Here is a 20,730-nt window from a genome sequence, read left to right on the forward strand (position 1 = left end):
AATCCACAAATTTAGATAAAGAGTTTACAAAGAAGAAAGAAATCAGGCTGGGATTCCAAGGTTTTGACTTGAGCAATTTTAATGTTTTATTAAGGTCAACAAATGGTCCCGAGTACCCAGCCTTGGGGAGGCAGCACTATAGAGGATTATTTTAACAACAGCAACCAAAACAGTAGCAGTACTAACAGTGGTAATAGGTTAAGTGATTAAAAGCATGGACTTTGGAATCAGATGTGAATTTGAGTCCTGGCACCACCACACATTCACTCTGACTTATCCTGTCTGAACCTCCGTTTCTCCTCCCTAAAACGGATCTAAGATACTTAGCCTAGTAGCACACACAAAATGCTCAATGTATGTTATTAACTGAGTACCCCATATGTCTACTAAACACTTACATACAGGACTCTCAACCTCACAGCTCTTAAAAAGTACGTTTTATCCCCATTATACAGATACGAAGCAATTTGGCAGGGACACAGAGGTGGTGAGTGCTGGAGTCAAGCCCTAACCCTTGTTTGCCTAACTCCCACGGTGCAATCTCTTAATCACGACAGTGTATTGCACCTGCTCCCTCTCCAAGGCCTAGGGGGAAAGAGAGGTGAAGGCCCAACTGGTGCATTGCGATCGATCGATGAGGAGGACGGGTGTGTGTAAGGGGGCGAGCCGGGCTTCCTGAGGCCCTGACGTAATTCCAACCCTATGTTGGAAAGGAGGAAATAAGTTTCTGCATTTGGAGCGGAGCTGGGAGAACAACACTTGGTCTAGGGTGCTTCAAGAGTAGAGGGCATCTGAGGGAGGCTGAGAAAAAGAAAACCCAGTTTCTAAGTCGCAGCAATAGCGACACCCGCTGGCCTGTCGCGACAGCTGGGATCCCGAATGCACGCGCCGGATTTACAGAGCCGGGGGTTTTCCCGGGTCTGGACGGGGTTACCCGAACCGCGGCGCTCTAGCTCTCCGCGCCGGAGGACCTGGGGGCGGGTTCTGCTGCCTCCTGCACCAATCGGGGCGCCGAAGGCCCTTAGGGGCTGATTGGTCGCAGCCGCCGCGGGGCGGGGACCGCGCACGCCGCTCCTGGGGCGGGGCCTCCCGCCGGCCGGCAGGGGGCGCGCGCCTGGAAAAGAGACGACGCTTTCATGGAGGGGGCGGAGGCGGAAGCGCGGGAGGGGGCCGCTGTGGCCCGGGACCTGCTGGCCTTGGGGTAACGGGAACGGGGTGTGGCTGGGGGAGGGGGTGGGGGTGCGGGAAGAGACAGGTTTGCCCTCAGAAATTGCTATTGGCTTTTCAAACCCCTCCCGCTGCCTCGGCCCCGCCACAGGTATGAGGGCTTCTCGGGGGCGCCGTCGCTGGGCACCTCGTGTCCAGACTTCAGGGCGCTGTGCGCGCGGCTGGCGGCGGAGTTGGCGACTCTGGGCGCCCTGGAGCGGGAGCGAGGGGAAAGCGCGGAGGCGCTGAGAGCCGACGACGGTACGTGTGGAGCGGGCGGCCCGGAGGGGTGGGGCCGCGGGGGTCGCCGCCGCGCCCTGACTTCTCCGGCCTCCTGCAGGCCCCGGCGCCGAGGAGGAATTCCTGCGACAGTTGGCCGGCCTGCTGCAGGAGTTGCACTGCCCGGACCGCACGCTCTGCGGCTGCGATGGCGCGGCGGCGCTGCGGGAGCCCGGCGCGTGCCTGCGCCTGCTGCGTGAGCCCGGGATGCGGAAGTGGGCGAGGCTACGGCCTCCAGAGGGGCGGGCTCAGCATATTCAAGTGGAGCCAGGGTTCGCCCCCCGGGGGGCGTGGTCAGAATTGAGGCGCGCGAGAGGGTTCGAGGTGGGTGGGGTTCGAATTTTGACGGAGTGTCTTGAAGTTCAAGTGGGTTGGATGTGATGTAGCCGGCCAGGTGGTCCCGATTAGGCGGGGTTCGAAGTCCGAGCAGGGGACTGGGTCTCGAAGTGGGTGGAGCTTATTCTGGAGGTAGAGCCAGGGTTCTAGGTGGGCGGAACTAGAAGGCCGGAGTATTGGAAGCCTGGAGGTTTTGAAGCAGATGGAGCTTTTTGACCCCGGTGGGTGGGGTGGTAGCCCTCCTTGATTGCAACGCTCCCTTTCCCTTTTAGGCTTTCTCTGCTCGGAGCTCCAGGCTGCCCGCCTCCTCCGTTTGTACCCCCGGCTGGATCCCAGCCCCGCCCCGCCCTGTGGAGAAGGGGCAGAGGGGGTAGCTGGCATGGTCCAGGAACTGGTCCTTACCCTCCAAGCTCTGGGGCTGCCCAGACCGACGCCTGGGACCGCCGCCAGCCGGCTGCTGTGGGAGTTGCATGACAAGGTAGAGAGCTGGAGTCCTTTCAGCACCGGGGCCACCCCACTTTCCTTGTAGGGGGAGAGTCCTTTCTCCAAAAGCGGTTCTGGCCCGAGTGCCCCAGCCACGGGGATGTTTTCCTAGAGCTGTGGCCACCATTCTTGATTCCGAGGCCTGGGTCCCCTGGGCCATGGGGGAACTGGAATCCACGGAGAGTACATCTGGTTTCTGCCCGGTCAACCTCAGACTCCCTTCTCCCGTCAGATCTCTGAGCTGCTGCCTTCCCTGCCCCCAGGGTTCCTGCAGCCCCTCCTCACCTTCCCGCTGGACGCACCCAGATGGGTAAGACTATGTATGACTGTATGAGAACAGCATCCTCCCCAGAGATGGGAGTGAGGGGAACCCCTGGCATGACTGAGACCTTTTCCCCAGGAGGCATTGGACTCTCTGTGCCAAAGGCTGGGAGATCAGTACTGCTGCTGCCGCTGCCTGCTCCTGAAACGCCTGGACCTCACAACATCTTCTTTCCACTGGAGTGATCGGGCAGAGGTGTGGGAAAAGGACTTGGGCAGGAGCAGGGAGGCCCAGTTGTGGGGGTTACCACTACAGGAAGGAACAACAAGGGCAAGGAATATGACTTTATAGCAGGTTCTTAGAATCTTGTAAGGTTTGGGGCTCTAGAATTTCAGGGTCTCGAGGGCATTCTAGAATCTAGAGGTCCAGAGCATTCTAGAATTCCTAGCTCTGAGCTGGGAGTGTCTCCAGAGCTGTAGCTCTTACTTAGAGATGCGGGACGTGAGGCCCTAAGTGGAGAGAGAGATGCTTCCAAGAGGACAGATCCCACCTGGAGGGCTCTTGGCCACCTTCTCCATGCCCCTCTCCCCAGGCCCAAGGAGAAGCCATGAAGGCAGTGCTGATCCCACTTCGAGAGGCTCTGACCCCAGAATCAGATGTCTCTGTTGCACACGTCCTGGCTGCCCGAGCAGACCTGTCTTATCTTGTCCCAGCCACCAGCAAGGCTGCCCGCCGAGGGACCTGCTGTGCCATCAACAAGGTGGGCGCCTGGGAGTGGGGAAGGGCCCCTACATCCTTGGCCTTCAAACTTGGCTCTCTGGTCCCCTTGTTCATTTCTCTTCCCTGACGCGCAAGTCTGATCAATTCTCAGGTGCTTATGGGCAACGTGCCAGACCGGGGGGGCCGTCCAAATGAGCTGGAGGCTCCCATGCCCAGCTGGCAGAGCAGAAGAGAGGATGGAGGTGGGCAGAAGGCAGGCCGCCAGAACTGGGGTCGCAAGAAGAAGAAGAAGTAAAGGGGGACTGGTGGTTCGGGGGGGTCCTCTGTGACATGCTAATGCCATTGGTAATCTGTGGGGAGTCACTTTGAGCTTCTCTTGGTATCTGGCTCCCAGGCCCCACATCCCCTGCTCCTAAGGTCCCAAATGTCCTCCCCCCATCCACCACTCAACAACAAGGACCATGTTCTCTGGAAAATAAATTTAATTTATGACAGCTATAGGACCTATCTCTGGGGGGTCAGGGGTGCTCAGGTTTGCGGAGGGGTAAGGGTGTCTTTGTCCCCTGGGTCTCAACAGACCCCTGTTGCTCTGACCCTCATAGTCCTCTGCTCTTTAGCAACACATCTTTCCCTTCCTGTGGGCACAGGGAAGAAGACATGCAGGCATTGGACAAAGAGTTTTCAGGTACCCACCATGTGCTAGCCCTGTTCTTGGCACTAGGGATACAGCAGTGAAAAAACATAGATCATAAAATCCCTGCTCTGCTGGAGTTGACAATTTCTGGTGAAGAGGAGTAGACATTCAACAAGATAAATAGGTAAAAAGTATAGTTTGTTAGATGGGTAAATGACTTTGGAGAAAAACAAAGTAGGAGCAGGACTGGGGGGTGGATTGCAACTTTGAGTATGGTCAGAGGGGCCTCCCTGAGAAGGCGACATTAGACCTAAGTCCCAAAGAGGGAGCCATGTGGGCCTCTGGAAGAGCATTCTGGGCAGAGGGAACTGCCAGTGCAAAGGCCCTGAGGTAGGAGTATTTTCGGCATGTTCAGGGACCATAGAGGCCAGTGTAGCTGAAGCAGGATGAGTAAGGGGGTGAGTGGTGGTAGGTGAGGTCAGAGAGGTGACGGAAACAGATTGTGGGAGGTGGGCCGCAGTGAGGACTCTGGCTTTTCCCCTGGGTGAGAGGGAGGCATGGAAGGGCTCTGAGCAGGGGAGAGACTCAGGTGTTCACAGGCTCCCTGTTCCACTCCTATTCTAGCCTTCTGTCCTGTCTCTGGAACCCCAGCGTTAGGAATATAAGTGCCCAGCCTATCCCCTCCCGGGCCTGTCCCGTGCTGTCAGTGTAGCATACTGGTAAGGAGCTTCCATTTTAGAGGCAGACAGAAGGCCTTGGACTTGAGTCCTGCCTCCAACACTTAGGGGCTCTGCCACCTTGGAGAGTAGCTTAACCTCCCTGGGCCTCAGCTTCCTCGTCTGTAAAATGGAGATGTAAGGAGTTTGTGGGATGATACTTAAGTCTAGACATATCCAACATGAAACTGCACAGATACGAAGTTCGGGGAAATGGGAGTACAGGTTGTGGCCACTCTGAGGCAAAGGAAGAAAATAACTTTCTGAGTAAGAGATGATGAACTCTTCACCGAAGGCAGTGTGGATGGGAAGGCGGAGGTGCCTTTGGGGGTCCTGCTGGAGGCCGAATAACAGGACTTGGGACTGACTCTGGGGGAGGTGAGAGACAACAGACCAAGCGGGGTCTAGGAATTCAGCTTGGAGGACTGGGCAGGCGGTGAGGCCGTCGTTGGGAGGGGCACCTGGAAGGAGGAAGACACTGGGTCACGTGGGGAGGATGTGGTGTCTAGGAGTCCGGGTACTGCCAGGGGCAGAGCCCCACCCAGACTTTGTTCAGTAGATGAATGAAAATTCCTCTGGATGTTCTGGTTTTTTAATTCAGTCCGAAGGTCTCTACCTTTGAACAGTAAAATTTACTCCACTGACACCAATTATAGCTCCTGATGTATTTGGCCTTGTCCTTGCCATTTTCTTCTTTTTCCTTTTTTCTCCTTAAAATCCTTTTTCTGTTCTACTATTGGCTACCCCCCTTCCCACTCCAATCTATTGAAAATTTTATTTTTCTATCAATGTTACAAATTAACCAGGGTCTGTACCCTCCTGCCCACACAATTGAGGACTCTTGCACCTTTTTACTTTCCTATGCTTCCCCAAATCTGCCTGGGTTCCCCCAAGCAAATGGCCTGGTCTCCCCTGTATCCAGTTGATGGTGGGGGGCAGTTCTCCTTACCGTCTCTGGTTCCCAGGAAGGGTGTGGGGGCTCTGTCTGGGTCCAAGCATGGCAAAGGTGGCACCCTGTCTCAGGCTCCAGGGATAGTGTGTAGGAGAGATTGTCTTCCAAGCCTGTTTGTGGGGTGATAGATGAGAGGGGTGTGGGTATGATGGGAAGGGCCTCATGACCTTGGACTTATATCCCCAACCATCAGGCCCCCTTCCCAGGACTGCCACACCCCGGGTCTTACCACAGCTGGCGTGGGGAACCGGTGTGGGTGGGACGGGGGCTCCAGGGGGGCTCATGTCGCCCTTGGCCCCTGGCCTCTTCTTACACTCCACCTTCACACGGTCCCTACAGTGTTTGTGGCAACACAGCCCACAATCTGGGGGAAGGTCAGCAGTTAGTGGTCAGAGGCCCAGCCTGCGCACCCCTTCATCTGGCCCGTACATGCTGGACTCCCTCCCCACCACCGAGGCCTCACTCACCCCGACAGCGGTAGCCTTGCTTGGTGACGCCCCAGAGCTGGGAAGAGAAAGCAGAATTGGTGACGTAGGCTAGGGGAGAGAGGGCTGTGGATGGGGCTGGGGTTGGTCTCCGGGAGTGTAGAAACCATCTGGTTTGGGAAATTCTCAAGGCTGGAGGCTTAAGTGGGGACTAAAGGAACTTGGGGTTATTGTAAGTTTGGGGAGTCATCTAGGATATTAGAATTAGATAAAATCTGGAATTAATGAACTATATATTCTGTGGGCAGGGATCGTCTCTGTTGTGTCTTCTGCTGTGCGTGCCTCTCCCCAGCCCTCAAGTCTAGAACAACCTGGCACTGGAGGTATTCTGTGAATAGGACGTGAGTGAAAAAGTGGGTTTGGGAAGTGGTCCAAGGTTCATGAATTAGTCTTGGTTTGGAGATTGAGAGATCTGTCTGTTATCCAGAGTTTGAGGATGCCTTGAATTTGAAAATTATCCAGGGTTTGGATGATCTGGAGTCTAAAGACTTGGAAATGGATTCTGTTTGGAGATAATCCACCCAGGTTTGTAGATTAGGGTTTTAGGTATCCATAGTTTGGCAGTGATCCAGGATGGAGATCATCTGGGATTTGGGCACTATCTAGATTCTGGGCATATCCAGTGTTTAGGGTTTATATGGGATGTGGGGATTATTTGAGACTAGGGCATTTTCTGGAATTTGGTGAGCATCTGGGGCTTGGGGACTGGGAGCCCTCCAGGGCAGGGCTGGCCTTCTGAACCCAGGCTGTGAGGAGTCAGGACCCAGGACTCTCCAGGGGAGATAGGCCCTGATAGAGGGGCAGGGTGCTCACAAAACCACTGCAGCTATCACAGAAGGTGGGCTTGCGGAAGGTGACCTCCTGGAAGTTGTGCAGGAAGGCCAGGCCCAGCTTGGAGCAGATGGCGCTGGCCCGGAGCAGGTAGCCTGTCAGCTCTTCTCGGCTGTAGGAGCCATTCCTAGGGGCAGAGATTACACCTTAGTGTGAATGGCCCCTTTCTCCCAGGAGTCCCGGCAGCCCCAGCATCCTCCCATCCTCATCTTTGGGGGACCTAGAAGTCAGGAGTACTTACCCCTGGTGGGGGGGTGGGTGAAGCCCATGGCAGGCGAAGGGGAAGTTGCCTGAGAGTCGCTCAAAGTCCTCCTGAGAGATGGTTCCTTGGCCTTCAGGGTCATAATTCTTGAACACAGACTTCAGAGGAGTATGGGAAGGAGAGAGTAAGGCCAAACCATGATCGTCAAGGTCTTAGCTCTCCTCTGGGTCAGGACTGTACAGATACATTCCTTCCTGGCCCCCAGTGGCCAGGCCACAGTCCCCTCCTTACCTCCACCAGCTGCTCCACGTGCCGACCCAGGGTGGCCCTGTCGGGCTTGGGTGTCACGCCAGGGGCCCACTCCACCACCAGGGGCGCTTTGAAGGGGGAGGGTGGCTGGCTCAGAGACAGAGGGGCACAGTTAGTGCATGGGCTTGGGCTGGTGGGCAGGGGTCAGGGGTCAGTTCTCACCAGACTCTTGGGACAGCGGGGCTCGCGGGCGTAAGAAAGCTCATAGATCTCATCCTCCGTGTAGAAGAGATCCAGGGAAAGCTGGGGGATGCGGGGAGAGGGCGTTACAGATTCTCATCTCCATCCTCCTACCTATAGCCTGCGCCCTGCCTGGATCCCCACTTTCATCCTCTTCCCAAAGCCCCTCTTCTCTGGGGACTCCTAGGCTCCTCTCTCCCACCGAGCCACCATTCCGTCTCCACACCCCCGTTTCCTAGTCCAGAAATGCCATCTTCTCACTGAGGCTTTTTTTGGGTCCTATTTAAAATTGTAAACCCCTATTACTTTCCTTGCTAGTTTCTACTTTAGTTTTCACTATTAGCACTTATCCTTCGAAAGACCATATGATTTATTCATTTACTTTGTTTTATTGGCTGTCTCCCCTACTGGGAAGTCAGCCCCACAAGAACAGCAGTTTTTTTTTTCCTGACGTGCTGACTGCTGTGAGCCTAAGTGCCTAAAGTAGTGTCTGGCTCACAGCGGGTGCTCGATAAATATTTGGGCTCGATGGCCTTCTAGAATCAGCAAAGCACAGAGCCTTGGGCACCAGTCATCTTAGGGCAAGGCCAGCTTCACAGGCAGGCCCCACACTTGGAAGGGACCCACTTCATTTAATGCCCTGCTGTCACCGTCTTGAAATTATGAAGAATTTTGAACAAGGAGCCCCACATTTTCATTTTGCACGGGGCACTGCGAATTATGTAGCTGGTCCTGTCTTGGGGTCCAAAAATCAGTCTTAGACTCCATGGCCTTTAGAATCCCAGTCTCTCTCAATTTCTAGCTCCATGGGCAGGGCAGGAGGATACATATATAAAATTATATTATAAATAGCATACAGCCAGAACCCCACACTCCCAGTGTGAGGACGTAGTGTGGTGGTTAACATATGTTAACACACAGGTTCTGAGGCTGGCCTGCTTGGGTTCAAATCTGGGTTTTACTGCCGTGGGACAGCAGACCAGTGACTTCACCTTGTGGGCCTCAGTTTCGCAATCTGTAGAATGGGCACGACAAGGATGCAGATCCCCCCACACCCAGGACCCCAAATCTCTACAGCCTGCAGGTTCAGTCCCCGCGCACCCCGCACCCTGGGCAGGGCGGCTCACCGTGAGCAAGTGCAGCAGGTCCTCGCTGGCGCTGCACGGCGGGTGCTGCCTCTGGAGGGCCGCCAGCTCCTGCAGCCGCAGGTAGAGGCTGTTGAGTTTGGGTAGGTGCAGGCGGCCGTCAGGCAACCTGTCGGGCTGTGCCTCGTGCAGGGACACCAGGTCTTTGAGGTGCACGCCCAGTACGGGCAGCCGGAAGCCCGTGCAGTCAGCCCAGGTGCGGCGGTAGCACGCGTAGTTGTTGTGGGCAGCAAGCAGCTCAGACAGCTCTAGCAGGGCCTGTGCGCGAGGACGTATTGGGGGGGGCGGGGAATGTTATGGGGGGGGCCATGTCTGCTCCCTTAGCCCCCTGGAGGGGGTATCCTGGCAGCCTCCCGTTTGGGTTCCGGACTCCCAGGGGCCCAGTGGCATTTGGGACATCGACCTAAGCCCCTCCGTGTCCCACATTGGCCTCAGCATCCCCCCCAAACTGCTCTTCCTTTTGGGTCCCCATCTCAGGAAAGCTCCATATCCCCCATTCCCCAGGCTAGAGTGATTTTTTTTCCAAAACTGAAATCTGATTATGGGTGCTGTCATCATTACCAAACCTTTCCTAGCTCCCCGTTGCCCTCTGGATAAAGCCCAGACACCTTAGTTCGGCCTGCAAGTCTCAACAGGACCTTCCCCTGGGCATCTCCAGCCTAATTTCCAGCCAGATTCTGACTTCACACACTAGACTCATGAATAACTCACTCTCCCCATACACTTCCCGGGACAGTCCTAACCTATGCTCTTCCCATGGGTGGCCTAAATTTGGTGTCCTTAGGGGCATCATTTCAGTCCCCACCTGGTTCTCTGCTACCATCTCTCTCATCTGTCTCCCTCCAGTCCTGCTCAGGACTGGAAACAGGGCAGAGGGGTCAGCATGATGCGTGCATGGTTGAAGAGGCAGGAAGAAAGGCAGAGGAGGACAGTCTGGGGTTCTCTCCCATTTGGAGGAGCAAGGTCTCCAGGTGGCTCCAGGGCCCCTGGGTAGGAATGGAGGGGATGGGGAAAAAGTGTGGAGGTTCAGGATAATTGACCGCTGGAACTTTGGGGAGAATAGTGGGGGTTCACCTTGGTGCTGTCAGGGCTCAGGTGGGCATGGGAGTCCTTGAGTCTGGAGATGGCACTGTGACACAGGCCCCCCGTGACGGCCATCAGTGTGTTGAAATTCTGTAGCTGGTGGAGCCTCTAGGAAGGGAGGGTGATACAGAGATGGTGGTTATCACATGCAGGATAGGCAAAATGGGGGTCCCCATGACTGCATCCCAGTGTCAGGCAGGAGTGGGTGTGTCAGGAAGGAGTGGGCCACAAGCAGGTATATGGGCATTACATGGGGGGTCAGGCAGGTGATAGACTGATGTGAGGTCAGAAAAAAGGTGGGGGGGTAGTCAGGCGAGTGTGAGGAGTTAGACAGGTTTGGGGACTAGATAGGTGTGGGGGATTCAGACAGATGTCAGGTGACAGGCACCTGGGGGTCAGACTGCTCTGAGAGTCAGGTGAAGGGAGACGGCCTGGGCTCTGGGCCGGAGTTAGGAGCCGGGCAGAGGTGAATGGGGCCAGAGGGAAATGGAAGGGTTGGCAGGACAAGAGAGACAAGTGTGGAGTCAGCAGGGCATTGGGGACAACTGCCTCATCCTCCCCCTTTTCAAGTTTGCCGGGCAGAGGTTGCTGTGGGGAGGGGGGGGGAGCCAGAGAAGAATGGAAGACACTCTGACCGGGAGACCCCTGGGCAGACACTGGAACCTCTAAGTCCGCGGGGCCGCACAGGCTACGAGAGGAAGGGCGTGGCCTGCGAGGAAGTACGCAAAGGGGCGTGGCCACGGTGGGGGAGGGAGGCTTCCCTTTTCTCCAGAAAGGAGGGAAGGTGTCTATTTAGGGAAGGGGAAGAGAGAGGTTGTGACACAGTGGGGCTGGGCCAAGGAGAGACCTGACGTGATGGGGAGGGAGGCATGCAGTCTGTCCCGAAGGGACGGCTGGGGCCTAGAGACTGAGGTGGAGGGTGATGCAAACGTAGGGGCCTGCCAGAGACGCCTTCGCCGCCCTGTGGACAGAATATTCGGGCTTAGGGCTTGGGAGACGGGTCAAGGGGGGACGTCGTCAACAGCTACGTCTAGGACCAATTGGAGGGCAGGGCGGGTTCGGCATGGTAGTATTAAGGCCAAGGAAGAAGTGCAGTCGCAGTCCCGGGTTAGAACCTCTGGACCAGGAGTCGGGGTGGGCGGGATGCGAAGGGGGCGGGGCCAGGGTGTGGATGACGTCACCGCCCGGGCTGGTCAGCTGTGGCGAGGGCCTGGCAGCTGGACCGGGCTGGGGGTGGGGGTCAGATAGCTAAGCGCGTCGGTTCCCTCAGCCCCTCCGGGCGGGCCTCACCTGTGCCACCTGGATGAACTTGTCCAGCACCTGCGCGCGCTGTGCCGGCCCGGGACGGCTCAGCACCATGACCTGCACCCAGCGGGACACACTGTTGCTGAGCCCTACGGATCCCTCCAGGGCCGGGCAGCCCCGCACGGAGCCCTGCAAAACGTAGCCCCGCAGGTCCTGGGGCTGGGGGTGAGGTGGGCGTCAGGGTGGGCGGTGGCGCGTCTGCCTTGCCCTCACACGCCCATCCCCCTAGCAGCTGTGACCTCTGAGGCCCTAGTCTGGCTGTCACATGTCTTTGACGTCACCGTGGCCCTCTCCCTCTGAAGAGAAATATTGAAATAAAGTCAGGCACTGTTCTGAGCCCTCTGTCATATTAACCAGTTTAATCCTCACATCAGCTCTACCGAGTGAATACCGGACTGTATTACTCGCATTTTAGAGATGAGGCCGTTGAGGCACAGAGAGGATAATTTGCCCAGGGTCACACAGGTGTGAACCCAGTCTATTGCTCGTAACTGTATACCTGACTGGTCTACAGTCAGCAAAAGGAAGGATGGCAAAGAAGGCATGAAAGCACTTTCTCTTTGTTCTGCTCAAGGAGTCAACCTTCCAGACCCACATGTACTGCACCCCGTGTGCGTGTGTGTGAACAATCAGGAAATTTTCACACTAAGGAACCGGATCACTGCCTTCCCTTGAAGTGGTGATGGCAATAGCTAATACTTATATATCGGTTGAAGCATATGAAATTATCATTTGGGTAGGTAAAATATGGCAAAATATGGCCATTTCAAAACCTTCTACCAGGTAGCATTCACTCTGGAGCAGACACTGAACCTATAAGGTAGGAAGTGTTAAATTCCCCTTTTTACAGATAATGGAACTGAGGCACAGTGAACTTAAATGCTTCTTGAATAAATGAATAATTAATAAAATATTTTGAGCACTTACTATGGGCCAGACACTGTGACAAGCATTTCTTTTTTTAAAGTAGGCTCCACACCCAATGTGGGGCTTGAACTCATGACCCTGATATCAAGACCTGAGATGAAGAGTCAATCAGATGCTCAACTGACTGAGCCACCCATGCTCCCCCTGACAAGCATTTTTAAGTGGACATATTAATTTAATTCTCCCAACCATCTAATGAAGTATTATGACCTCCATTTTATAAATGAGAAATCTGAGTCCCAGAGAGGTTGAGAATCTAATTCAAAGTCACACAAATAAGGAAGGGCTGATGGATTTGAACCCAGGGGTTCTGTCCTCAGCCAGCTTAACTCATTTTCCCGAGCTTTCTAGCACCCATGTTTGAGAATTTGAGATCCCTGCCTAATGTAGGGGTCATCTGAGTCTTGCCAGGCTCCACCCCACTCCCAGCCATCCCCAGCTGGGGGAAGGGAGTCCTCACCGTGATGGCCTGGAAGGACCGGAACTCCAGATAAGTGAGATGCTGAGCCAGCTCCCCCGTCTCCAGGTGGTCGAAAAGCAAGGACACTTTGCGCTTTTTGCCTAGGCCTGGGCTGTTCATGGGGGGTGGGGGGCCAGGGCCACCCGGGCTCAGGCTGGGGGCAAAGAGGGGCAGGGTATTGGAGGGGTACAGGGTGGAGGATGTGGGGGTGAGGAGGGGGATGGCAGAATGGGGGTGGAGAGTGACTGACTCACAGGTTGGAGGAGTCTCCCAGGCTCCTCTGGGCAGAGTCGCCCTCCTGCTCCACAGTGGCCCAGAAGCGACCTATAACCTCTTCTAACTGAGGCTCTTGGTGTACCGTCTCAGGGTGTTGGGTCAGCCAGTATCTGAGGGTGGTTTAGAGATGGTGGGATGAGGCTGGGGGTGGGGAAGGTCTCTAAAAGGGGTCTCTTGGGCTGAGGAATCTCTAGGTACTGGACTAAGGGTCTCTGGAAGGTCAGGGTTGGAGAGGCACCAGCCTGGGGCTGTCTCTAGGAGTAGAACTGGGGGCCTCTAACCACAGGCTGGGGAATCAATGGGAGATAAACTGGGGGGATCTCTTGGAGGTGGAATTGCTAGGAAGCAGGATAGTGGGGGGCGGGTCTCAAGAACTAAGCTGGGGCCTCTGAGGGGTGAGATGTTTGGGCAACAAGGTGAGGGGGATCTTAAAAGTAAGGCCAGGGCATGTGGGGGGTTGGGGGACCAGAGCTGGAGGTCTCTGAGCATCAGCTATGAGAGTGTCTCTAGGATCTGGTCATGGATCTCTAAGAGATAAGGGTTCTAAGGAGCAGAACTGGGAGGGTCCTGGGAACCAAACCAAGGCTGTCTCAGAAGTGGTATTTGGGGGAGCAGGGCTTGGTGGGCCCGTGAGGAATCAGTCTGGGGAATCTCTGGGAGGTGTTTTTTGGGGGTAGGGAATAGGATGGGGGTCTTGGGTCATGGGAGTAGAGGTCTGGGCCCAGCCCTACCTGACCAGGTGACAGATCTGCAGCCGCCTCTGCTCTTGTGTGTTCCCTGTGGCCTCCTGGTACTTGAGTTCTGGTCAAGGCTCTGATATCCAGCATCCCAGACCTGCCTGTTCACCCTGTCCCCATCTCCCAGACTGTCACGTCTCTGCCCTCTACCCTCCACCCCCTGCTCATGGCCCTGGGAGGATATAAGGTCAGCAGACGGGCAGCAAGGTGGGCAGAAGGCAGCACCCAGCTGTGCATGGCCAGTACCATGTTGAGAATGTGGTCCCCACGGCGCAGGCTGCCAGCTGAGTCTGGGGGGCGGGAGAAGGGGACTCTGTGTTGGAATGGCTCCTGGGCAAGAGACTGCACGGTCTCCAGAGCCCGTTGGATTGGCTGGTTCGAACTCCAGCTCTACCTGTTTCTCCCTGCATGAACTAGGGCAAGCAACTTGGCCTCCTGAGGGTGTCTCGGTTTCCTTGTCTGTACTGGGCATAGACCAGCACAGCACCTGGCAAGTCATGGTGTAGATGGAAGTAGCATCAGACCTCCTCCCCCTCCGCATCTCAGGAAAAAGAAATGCACGTGTTTCTCTTATCCCGAATGTCGTGATTGAGATTCATTCCACACACCCTTGCTACCGTTTTATACGCCCCCCCACCCCCAAACAGGCCTAGAGAGAGGTGGCTGCTTTACCACCTTAGGACTAGGGAGGCTGGTCAGGGAAAGGGACACTCACCGAAGGACTGAATGCATTTCTCCAGCAGTTCGTCTTCGCTGCAGCCGCCCTCGTTCAGCATGCCCAGAGCCATGGAAGCCATGACCTTGCTGATTTCCCGGGGGCTGGGGCATGTCTTGTGGCGCCGGGCCTGTCGGGGCCGGCCCTGGCCCCCCGTCTTTCCTGGGCATTCCTGGTGGGACTTCCTATGGGCACACCCCCAAGGGAATCATGGGAACCCCATCCTTCGGGCAGACCCCCAGAATTCTTCTTGACCCCAAAACCCCAAGGCATCATGGAAGAAAACCCCTGGAGTATTTCAGATCGTGGGAACCTTCTCCTACAGGTAAACTCAAAGCGTTACTCCTGCCCCCTTCAGGAATCAGGGGAAAAGACTCTCAAGACCACCCTGAACCCCCAGAAAATCATGGAGAAGAAGACCCCCAGGATTACTAAGGACCCTCCAGGGAATCATAAGAACTCCTTCCTGCAGGCATTGACCCCAAACTCCCCTTGCCTGTATAGTCCCAAGGCATTATGGAGACACTTTCTGTCGGCAGAACCCTGGGATGACTCTTGACCTCCCAGGGAATCAAGGGAGAAGACCACCTCCCCCACCCCTCCTACTCCTGCTCCCCCAGTCATTCCTGTCCTTCCCAGGTTCTGCCTTCAGGGAGATTCTTCAGAATTCCCCCTCTGTCCTCCAGTGCTGGTCCCTTCTTCCCCCAGCCCTCATGAAAGCAGCAGACCCCTGAGATTCCATCTGTCCCTCCTCCCTGAGCTGGACCCCCTACTACGGTGACAGGCCCCTCCCCCAAGCCAGTATTTTGGCAGGACCTGAGTCTTAGCCACCAGCCTGGGCCCCTAGGTTTGGAGAGAAGTTATGGGCGCAAAGTGGCCTCACCAGGGCTCTTCAGAGATGGGCAGGGTCCCTGGGGTGAGGCAGCTTCAAGGAAAGTTTAAAAATAACCCTCGCTCTGCCTTGTGCCTCCCTGAGGCTCGTGTTCCAATTGGGGAAAGAGGGTAATGGAGAGACAGGGATGGTGGAGGAAGAGAGAACAGAATCCAGGCTGAATGGGCTTGGCTTCCACAAGGGTTAGACAAAATGGGATTAGAGAAATTTCTGTTGGCTGTGTGACTTTGTGCTAGTCACTTAATGTCTCTGGGCTTCAGTTTCCCCACATGAAAAATGAGAATCATCCTTGGACCTTCCCTAGGAATTTATTATGAACATTCAATGCCTTGCTCTTCAAAAGTGCTAAATAAGGGACTTAGTTTGGGGCGCCTGGGTGGCTCAGTTAAGCATCTGCCTTTGGGCTCAGGTCGTGATCTCAGGGTCCTGGGATCGAGCCCCGCATGGAGCCTGCTCAGTGAAGAGTCTGCTTCTCCCTCTCCTTCTGCCCCTTCACCCACTCGTGCACGCTCTCTCTCTCTCTCTCTGTCTCAAATAAATAAATAAAATCTTTAAAAAAAAAATAAGGGACTTAGTTTGCTCAGGCTGTTAAGTGATCAGAGAAGGGAAAGTTGAACTTGAGATACAGAGAAAGTGATAGGGCAAACTAGAAGCCAGGCCCGGAGTACGGAGTGAAAGCAGAAGTGGGGAGACCCTCATCACAAGGGCACTGCCATGTCCTGGCGCACCCTAAGGATTCAGGGGATCAGTCCTGAGTGTTCTTTTTTTTTTTTTTTTTTTAAGATTTTATTTATTTGACAGAGAGAGAGAGATACCGAGAGAGAGAACACAAGCAGGGGCAGTGGGAGAGGGAGAAGCAGGCTTCCCGCCCAGCAGGGAGCCCGATGCGGGGCTCGATCCCAGGACCGCGGGATCATGACCTGAGCCGAAGGCAGACGCTTAACGACTGAGCCACCCAGGCGCCCCCAGTCCTGAGTGTTCTTGAGCTGGCATTTACTGGGTACTGAATATATGCTGGCAGAGGCCTGAGCACCTGTCTAGTTCAGTGGTTCTCAAAGTATGGTCCAATTGGTATCACCAGCATCACCTGGCAACCCAATAGAAATACACATTCTCAGGTCCCACCAGAGACCTACAGAATCAGAAACTTTGGAGGTGGGGCCCAGCCATCTGTGTGTGTGTGTTTTAAGATTTTTTACTTTTAAGTAATCTCTGTCCCCATCGTGGGGCTCGAACTCACAACCCTGAGATCAAGAGTCGCCTGCTCCACCTACTGAGCCAGCCAGGCGCCCCAACAATCTGGGTTTTACAAGCCCTCTGGGGGTTCCGATGCATGCCCAAGCTTAAGAACCACTGGTCTAGACTGTCTCACTGAGGACTTCCCAGCCCCTCTGAGGAGGGACTATGATTATTCTATTAACAGAGGAAGAAACTGGGGCATGGAGCAATTAAGTGACTTACCTAAGGTCACACAGCCAGAAAAATGTGGCAGTCAGGTCTCCACCACTAAACTGCTGGGTATTATGGGGAGGGGACCCCTTTGCCCATCAGAGACATGCCAGAGGAGGCTGGAGGAGCGACCCAGGCTAGGGACCCAGCCACCATCGCCCCGGTGAGGACAGGAAAGCAAGCTTGTCCAGGTCATGGGAAGCCTGTTCCAGAAGCTGCGAGGCCCTTACCTGTGGACCATCTGTTCTCCGTAGTGCCTGGAGCGGCCAGGAGGGGTTTAAGAAGCAGGAGAGCCGCCCTGCCCTGCGTCACACTCCCCTCCCCGGGGCAGGGCCCTGCAGGAGCCTGGAGTTTCCAGTCCAGGGGCAGGGGGCAGCAAGGGAGCGACCGTGATAGGACACCAGGAAGAGCCCAGGGAGGACAGAGACACCCAATCTAGGGAGCAAGGAGGAGTGGGGTTGGGGCAGAAGGGGATACAGAGCAGCTGAAACTCCAGAGACAGCGAAGACGAGCCCCAGATGCTCAAACACACAGCCCCAGCCCTAGCAGCTCTGGACTCCCTGAAGTACTGTTCACTTGGAGCCCCCCGCTCCTGCCCCTGGAGCCCGACCCTCTGCTGGCAGCCTTACTACTCCCCAGCCTTCCCACGCAGCCAGAGGCCCCCGGGCTTACGGCGCTGCCGGTCTCCTTGGGGAGGGTCCTCTCACCTCTTGCTGTCTTTCCTGTTCATGTTTCCTGGTCGGGGGAGGGGGTCTTGCAAGAGTCTGGCTCAGTTCTTCCCCCCCCCCAAGTGCTCCAGCTTCTTAGCCCCTTGGGAGCTTGGGCCTCCTCGGTGCTTGGGAAGGAAAGAGGAACTGCCCCTCCCCACCCAGCCCCAGGCCAGGGGGAAGGAAGAGGCTGGGGAGAGACCAAAGGTCCCCCCTCCCCCACATGGGGATCCCTTCAGGCTGAGGTTTCCGGTGCTGCCGGCCCCCACCCCCAGTAGCCCAGCGGGCTCTCTCTCTATCTCCCCCATCTTTCGGTCTCTAGACCTGTGATTCTCTGTTCTGTCACTGCTGTACTTCAATGAGACTAGGTTTTGTGTGTTTTTTTTTAAATATGCCTATTATGACACATTTATGTAAAAACATGTACTCAGAAAGTCTATATTTCTACAAGGATATATTCATGTATCTAATACACAAAGGTTTGAATGGAAAATCACAAGACATAATACTTTGTATATTTCTTCTTATATTTCTTTTATTCCTGGTTTCATTTTAATAATACCATTTGTATCCCAGAAAACATTTTCACTTTATTATATTTGTTGTAACAAACCCTTACGTAGTGCTTACTGTGTACCACACAATGTTCTAAGAGCTTATAAAATATTAACTCATTTCATCATCACACAATCTTAAAGACTGTTCTCTTATTATGAAAAACATCATAGATGGAGGTAAACCCTCTGGGGGCCCCTTCCCGCTTAGGCAGGGGTGACCAATATCACATACTGTTGGGTTTCATTTGATCTGTAGGCTGTGCGTTTGTTTAGGTACATAAATACGTGCTCAAAGAAACGCAGACATTTCTTTTGAGTATGTGTGCTTTTTTTTTCTTTTCCTTAAATGTGTCATGCTTGTCATTTGTAAACTGATGACCAAAAACACAAATCCTAAGTGTTTAGGTTGATGAGTTGTGATAAACTGAGCGTATCTCCGTGACAAAATCGAGAAACAGAACGTTTCCATTCTGCCCAAACTCCCCTGCACAAGCCCCATCCCAGTCCTGCCTCCCAAAAGTTGCCACTAGCCTGATTTCTAGCAGGGTAGTTTTGCCCAGGGTTTGAGTGGCTTATAAATGGAATAAGTTATTGTGTCTTTTTCCCCTTAATAATCATGTTTTTGTGATTCTTGCATGTTATACTTGGTTGTAGTTATCCTTTCAGTTCCTGCACTGTGTGACTATTCCACACTTCATTGAGCAATTTTCCTGTAATGGACAGGTGAGTTGCTTTCAGTGTGGGGCTATTGTGAAGAAGGCTGCCTGTGAACCTTCTAGCACCTGGTCTTTGGCTGAACGTTCAAGTGTGCAGTCCTGGGGGCACCTGGGTGGCTCAATCATTAAGTGTCTGCCTTCGGCTCAGGTCATGATCCCAGGGTCCTGGGATCGAGCCCCGCATCGGGCTCCCTGCTCCGCGGGAAGCCTGCTTCTCCCTCTCCCACTCCCACTGCTTGTGTTCCCTCTCTTGCTGTGTCTCTCTCTGTCAAATAAATAAAATCTTAAAAAAAAAAAAAAAAAAAGAAAGTGTGCAGTCCTGTAGATAGATACCCAGGAGTGGAATAAATGGGTCATAGTAATTAATATGCTTCTGCCAAACCTAGGGTGTTAGTCAATTCAACCCGAGCTCTCGTAGAAGTATATTTTTACTCCTTTCTTCTTTTCACTAAAAGAAGTCACCATGGATTTTTTTTTTTTTTTCACACCGGAACATTTAGACAAGCACAGAGCTCATGCTGTTTAACTGTTCCATGACATGACCTACTGCATAGTCTCAGGCCCTCTCTCTCTCTTCCTCTCCGCCCCCACCAAGTCTCTGGTGGTGCTGTCCATGATGTGCTGTCTGTCTGTCTCTCAGCCCATCTCCCCAGCACCTGCATCGCATGAGGTGATGTAACACCGCTGGCTGAGCCAAGCTGGTGGTGTCCCCACTCCCCCCACCTCCCCACCCCCGCCCCCAGGACCCAGAGAAGCCTCAGGACGGGAGGTCAGTACATGTGCCCCCCTCGAGGCCTGCAGGGATGGTTACTACCCCCAGTAACACCATCAACCACAAAGGAAAAGGCTTCTGAAGGAAACTACAAAAACTTATAAGGCATATGCATTTGATAATATTAGAAAAAAGATTTCTCTCAATGAGGACACCATGGGGCAAATAGATGAGATGACAGAGTGGAACAGGGATTTACAATATCTAAAATCAACGAGAAATTAATCTTTAGAAGGGTGACAGGCACGACTGCAAATCAGCAAGAAAAAGAGGCAGCAATCCTGATAGAAACAGGGGCCAAGAGTGTGAACAAATGACCAGGAAATCCCAAGATTCTGATAGGTACCTGAGAGGATGCTGGACATTCTCGGTAACTGATCAAGGAAGTGCAAATTAAAACACCAGTGAGTCATCCCTTTGGTCTGGCAAAGGTTGGAAGTTGGAAAATGTCAAGTGGAGGTTGGGGATGTGGGGCCCTGGGAACTCTGATTCCCAAGGGCCACTTGGCACAACTTAGTCAAATTCAGTTAGCTGCTGGGTGTGTGTACCTGGACATTCGCTCCCAGTCCCGTAAAGGGACATATAAGGATCCTTCTATGAGCTACAGGCAGCCTGGGTGTCACCCCAAGAGGAGAGTAGCCAGGAAGTCCTGCAAAGCCCCCACAAGCCCAGAACAGATGTCCATAGAGCAACACGGATAGGTCTTAAAACACATCATGATGACTGATCAAAAAAAAAAAAAGAAACGCTATTAATATCTTATGATATAATGCACAATGACACAGAATAATTTTGTTATACATAAATTCTAAGGAAAAATTTAAGATTTATTATACAAGCGTGTATGATATATTGTATATAGATAAACATAGTTACATTGCGTTGTGTGATTATATTAGCCTAAATATATAATTATATAATTATGCGTTATAAAATTCAAGAATATGATACAAACTCATGTGTTGTATATGACAGTTGTATCAATATATCAATATTTAAGTATATGACACATACCAACCTATTATACATTTGACATTTTTTAAGAAAAGATTTATTTATTTTAGAGAGAGAGTGAGCGAGCGCAGGGAGGGGCAGAGGGAGAGAGAAACTTTAGCAGACTCTGCACTAAGTGCAGAGCCCGACATGGGGCTCCATCTCATGACCCTAAGATCATGACCTAAGCCGAAACCAAGAGCTGGAGGCTTAACGGACTGCACCACTCAGGTGCCCCTATACATTTAACATTTTTTTTTTAATTTTAATTTTATTTTTATTTTTTTTTTAAAGATTTTATTTATATATTTGACAGAGAGACACAGCGAGAGAGGGAACACAAGCAGGGGGAGAGGGAGAGGGAGAAGCAGGCTTCCCGCGGAGCAGGGAGCCCGATGCGG

The 20,730-nt window shown here is 53.7% G+C and overlaps 2 protein-coding genes across 2 annotated transcripts; one reads left to right on the top strand and one right to left on the bottom strand.

The window, feature by feature from the left end:
- Nucleotides 1–1,089: 1,089 nt before the first annotated feature.
- Nucleotides 1,090–4,968, top strand: FAM98C (family with sequence similarity 98 member C). Its single transcript, XM_032390639.1, has 8 exons — nucleotides 1,090–1,201; nucleotides 1,319–1,467; nucleotides 1,547–1,681; nucleotides 2,094–2,299; nucleotides 2,537–2,614; nucleotides 2,705–2,821; nucleotides 3,159–3,326; nucleotides 3,438–4,968. The coding sequence occupies exons 1-8, from the start codon at nucleotides 1,137–1,139 to the stop codon at nucleotides 3,579–3,581; spliced, it is 1,062 nt and encodes a 353-aa protein (XP_032246530.1). The 5' UTR covers nucleotides 1,090–1,136; the 3' UTR covers nucleotides 3,582–4,968.
- Nucleotides 4,969–5,009: 41 nt separating this feature from the next.
- On the bottom strand, nucleotides 5,010–17,417 carry RASGRP4 (RAS guanyl releasing protein 4). Its single transcript, XM_032390640.1, has 17 exons — nucleotides 17,292–17,417; nucleotides 14,244–14,428; nucleotides 13,713–13,818; nucleotides 13,523–13,585; nucleotides 12,770–12,901; nucleotides 12,516–12,669; nucleotides 11,114–11,287; nucleotides 9,815–9,931; nucleotides 8,723–8,998; nucleotides 7,578–7,658; nucleotides 7,398–7,502; nucleotides 7,146–7,264; nucleotides 6,887–7,031; nucleotides 6,056–6,092; nucleotides 5,818–5,952; nucleotides 5,586–5,698; nucleotides 5,010–5,097 (listed from the first exon to the last, which is right to left on the bottom strand). Exons 1-17 carry the CDS (start codon nucleotides 17,312–17,314, stop codon nucleotides 5,041–5,043), a joined length of 2,022 nt encoding a protein of 673 aa, XP_032246531.1. The 5' UTR covers nucleotides 17,315–17,417; the 3' UTR covers nucleotides 5,010–5,040.
- Nucleotides 17,418–20,730: the final 3,313 nt, after the last annotated feature.

The sequence above is a fragment of the Phoca vitulina genome, unplaced genomic scaffold, assembly GCF_004348235.1.
Source record: "Phoca vitulina isolate PV1807 unplaced genomic scaffold, GSC_HSeal_1.0 scaffold58, whole genome shotgun sequence".
Classification (NCBI taxonomy): Eukaryota; Metazoa; Chordata; class Mammalia; order Carnivora; family Phocidae; genus Phoca; species Phoca vitulina.

Coding starts and splice junctions, on each gene's coding strand:
- FAM98C (XM_032390639.1), top strand. CDS start 1,137: ATGGAGGGGGCGGAGGCGGAAGCGCGGGAGGGGGCCGCTGTGGCCCGG. Junction 2,822..3,158: donor ACTGGAGTGATCGGGCAGAG/GTGTGGGAAAAG, acceptor CCCTCTCCCCAG/GCCCAAGGAGAAGCCATGAA. Junction 3,327..3,437: donor CCTGCTGTGCCATCAACAAG/GTGGGCGCCTGG, acceptor ATCAATTCTCAG/GTGCTTATGGGCAACGTGCC.
- RASGRP4 (XM_032390640.1), bottom strand. CDS start 17,314: ATGAACAGGAAAGACAGCAAGAG. Junction 7,503..7,577: donor CCCGCTGTCCCAAGAGTCTG/GTGAGAACTGAC, acceptor TCTCTGAGCCAG/CCACCCTCCCCCTTCAAAGC. Junction 7,032..7,145: donor CACCCACCCCCCCACCAGGG/GTAAGTACTCCT, acceptor CTCTGCCCCTAG/GAATGGCTCCTACAGCCGAG.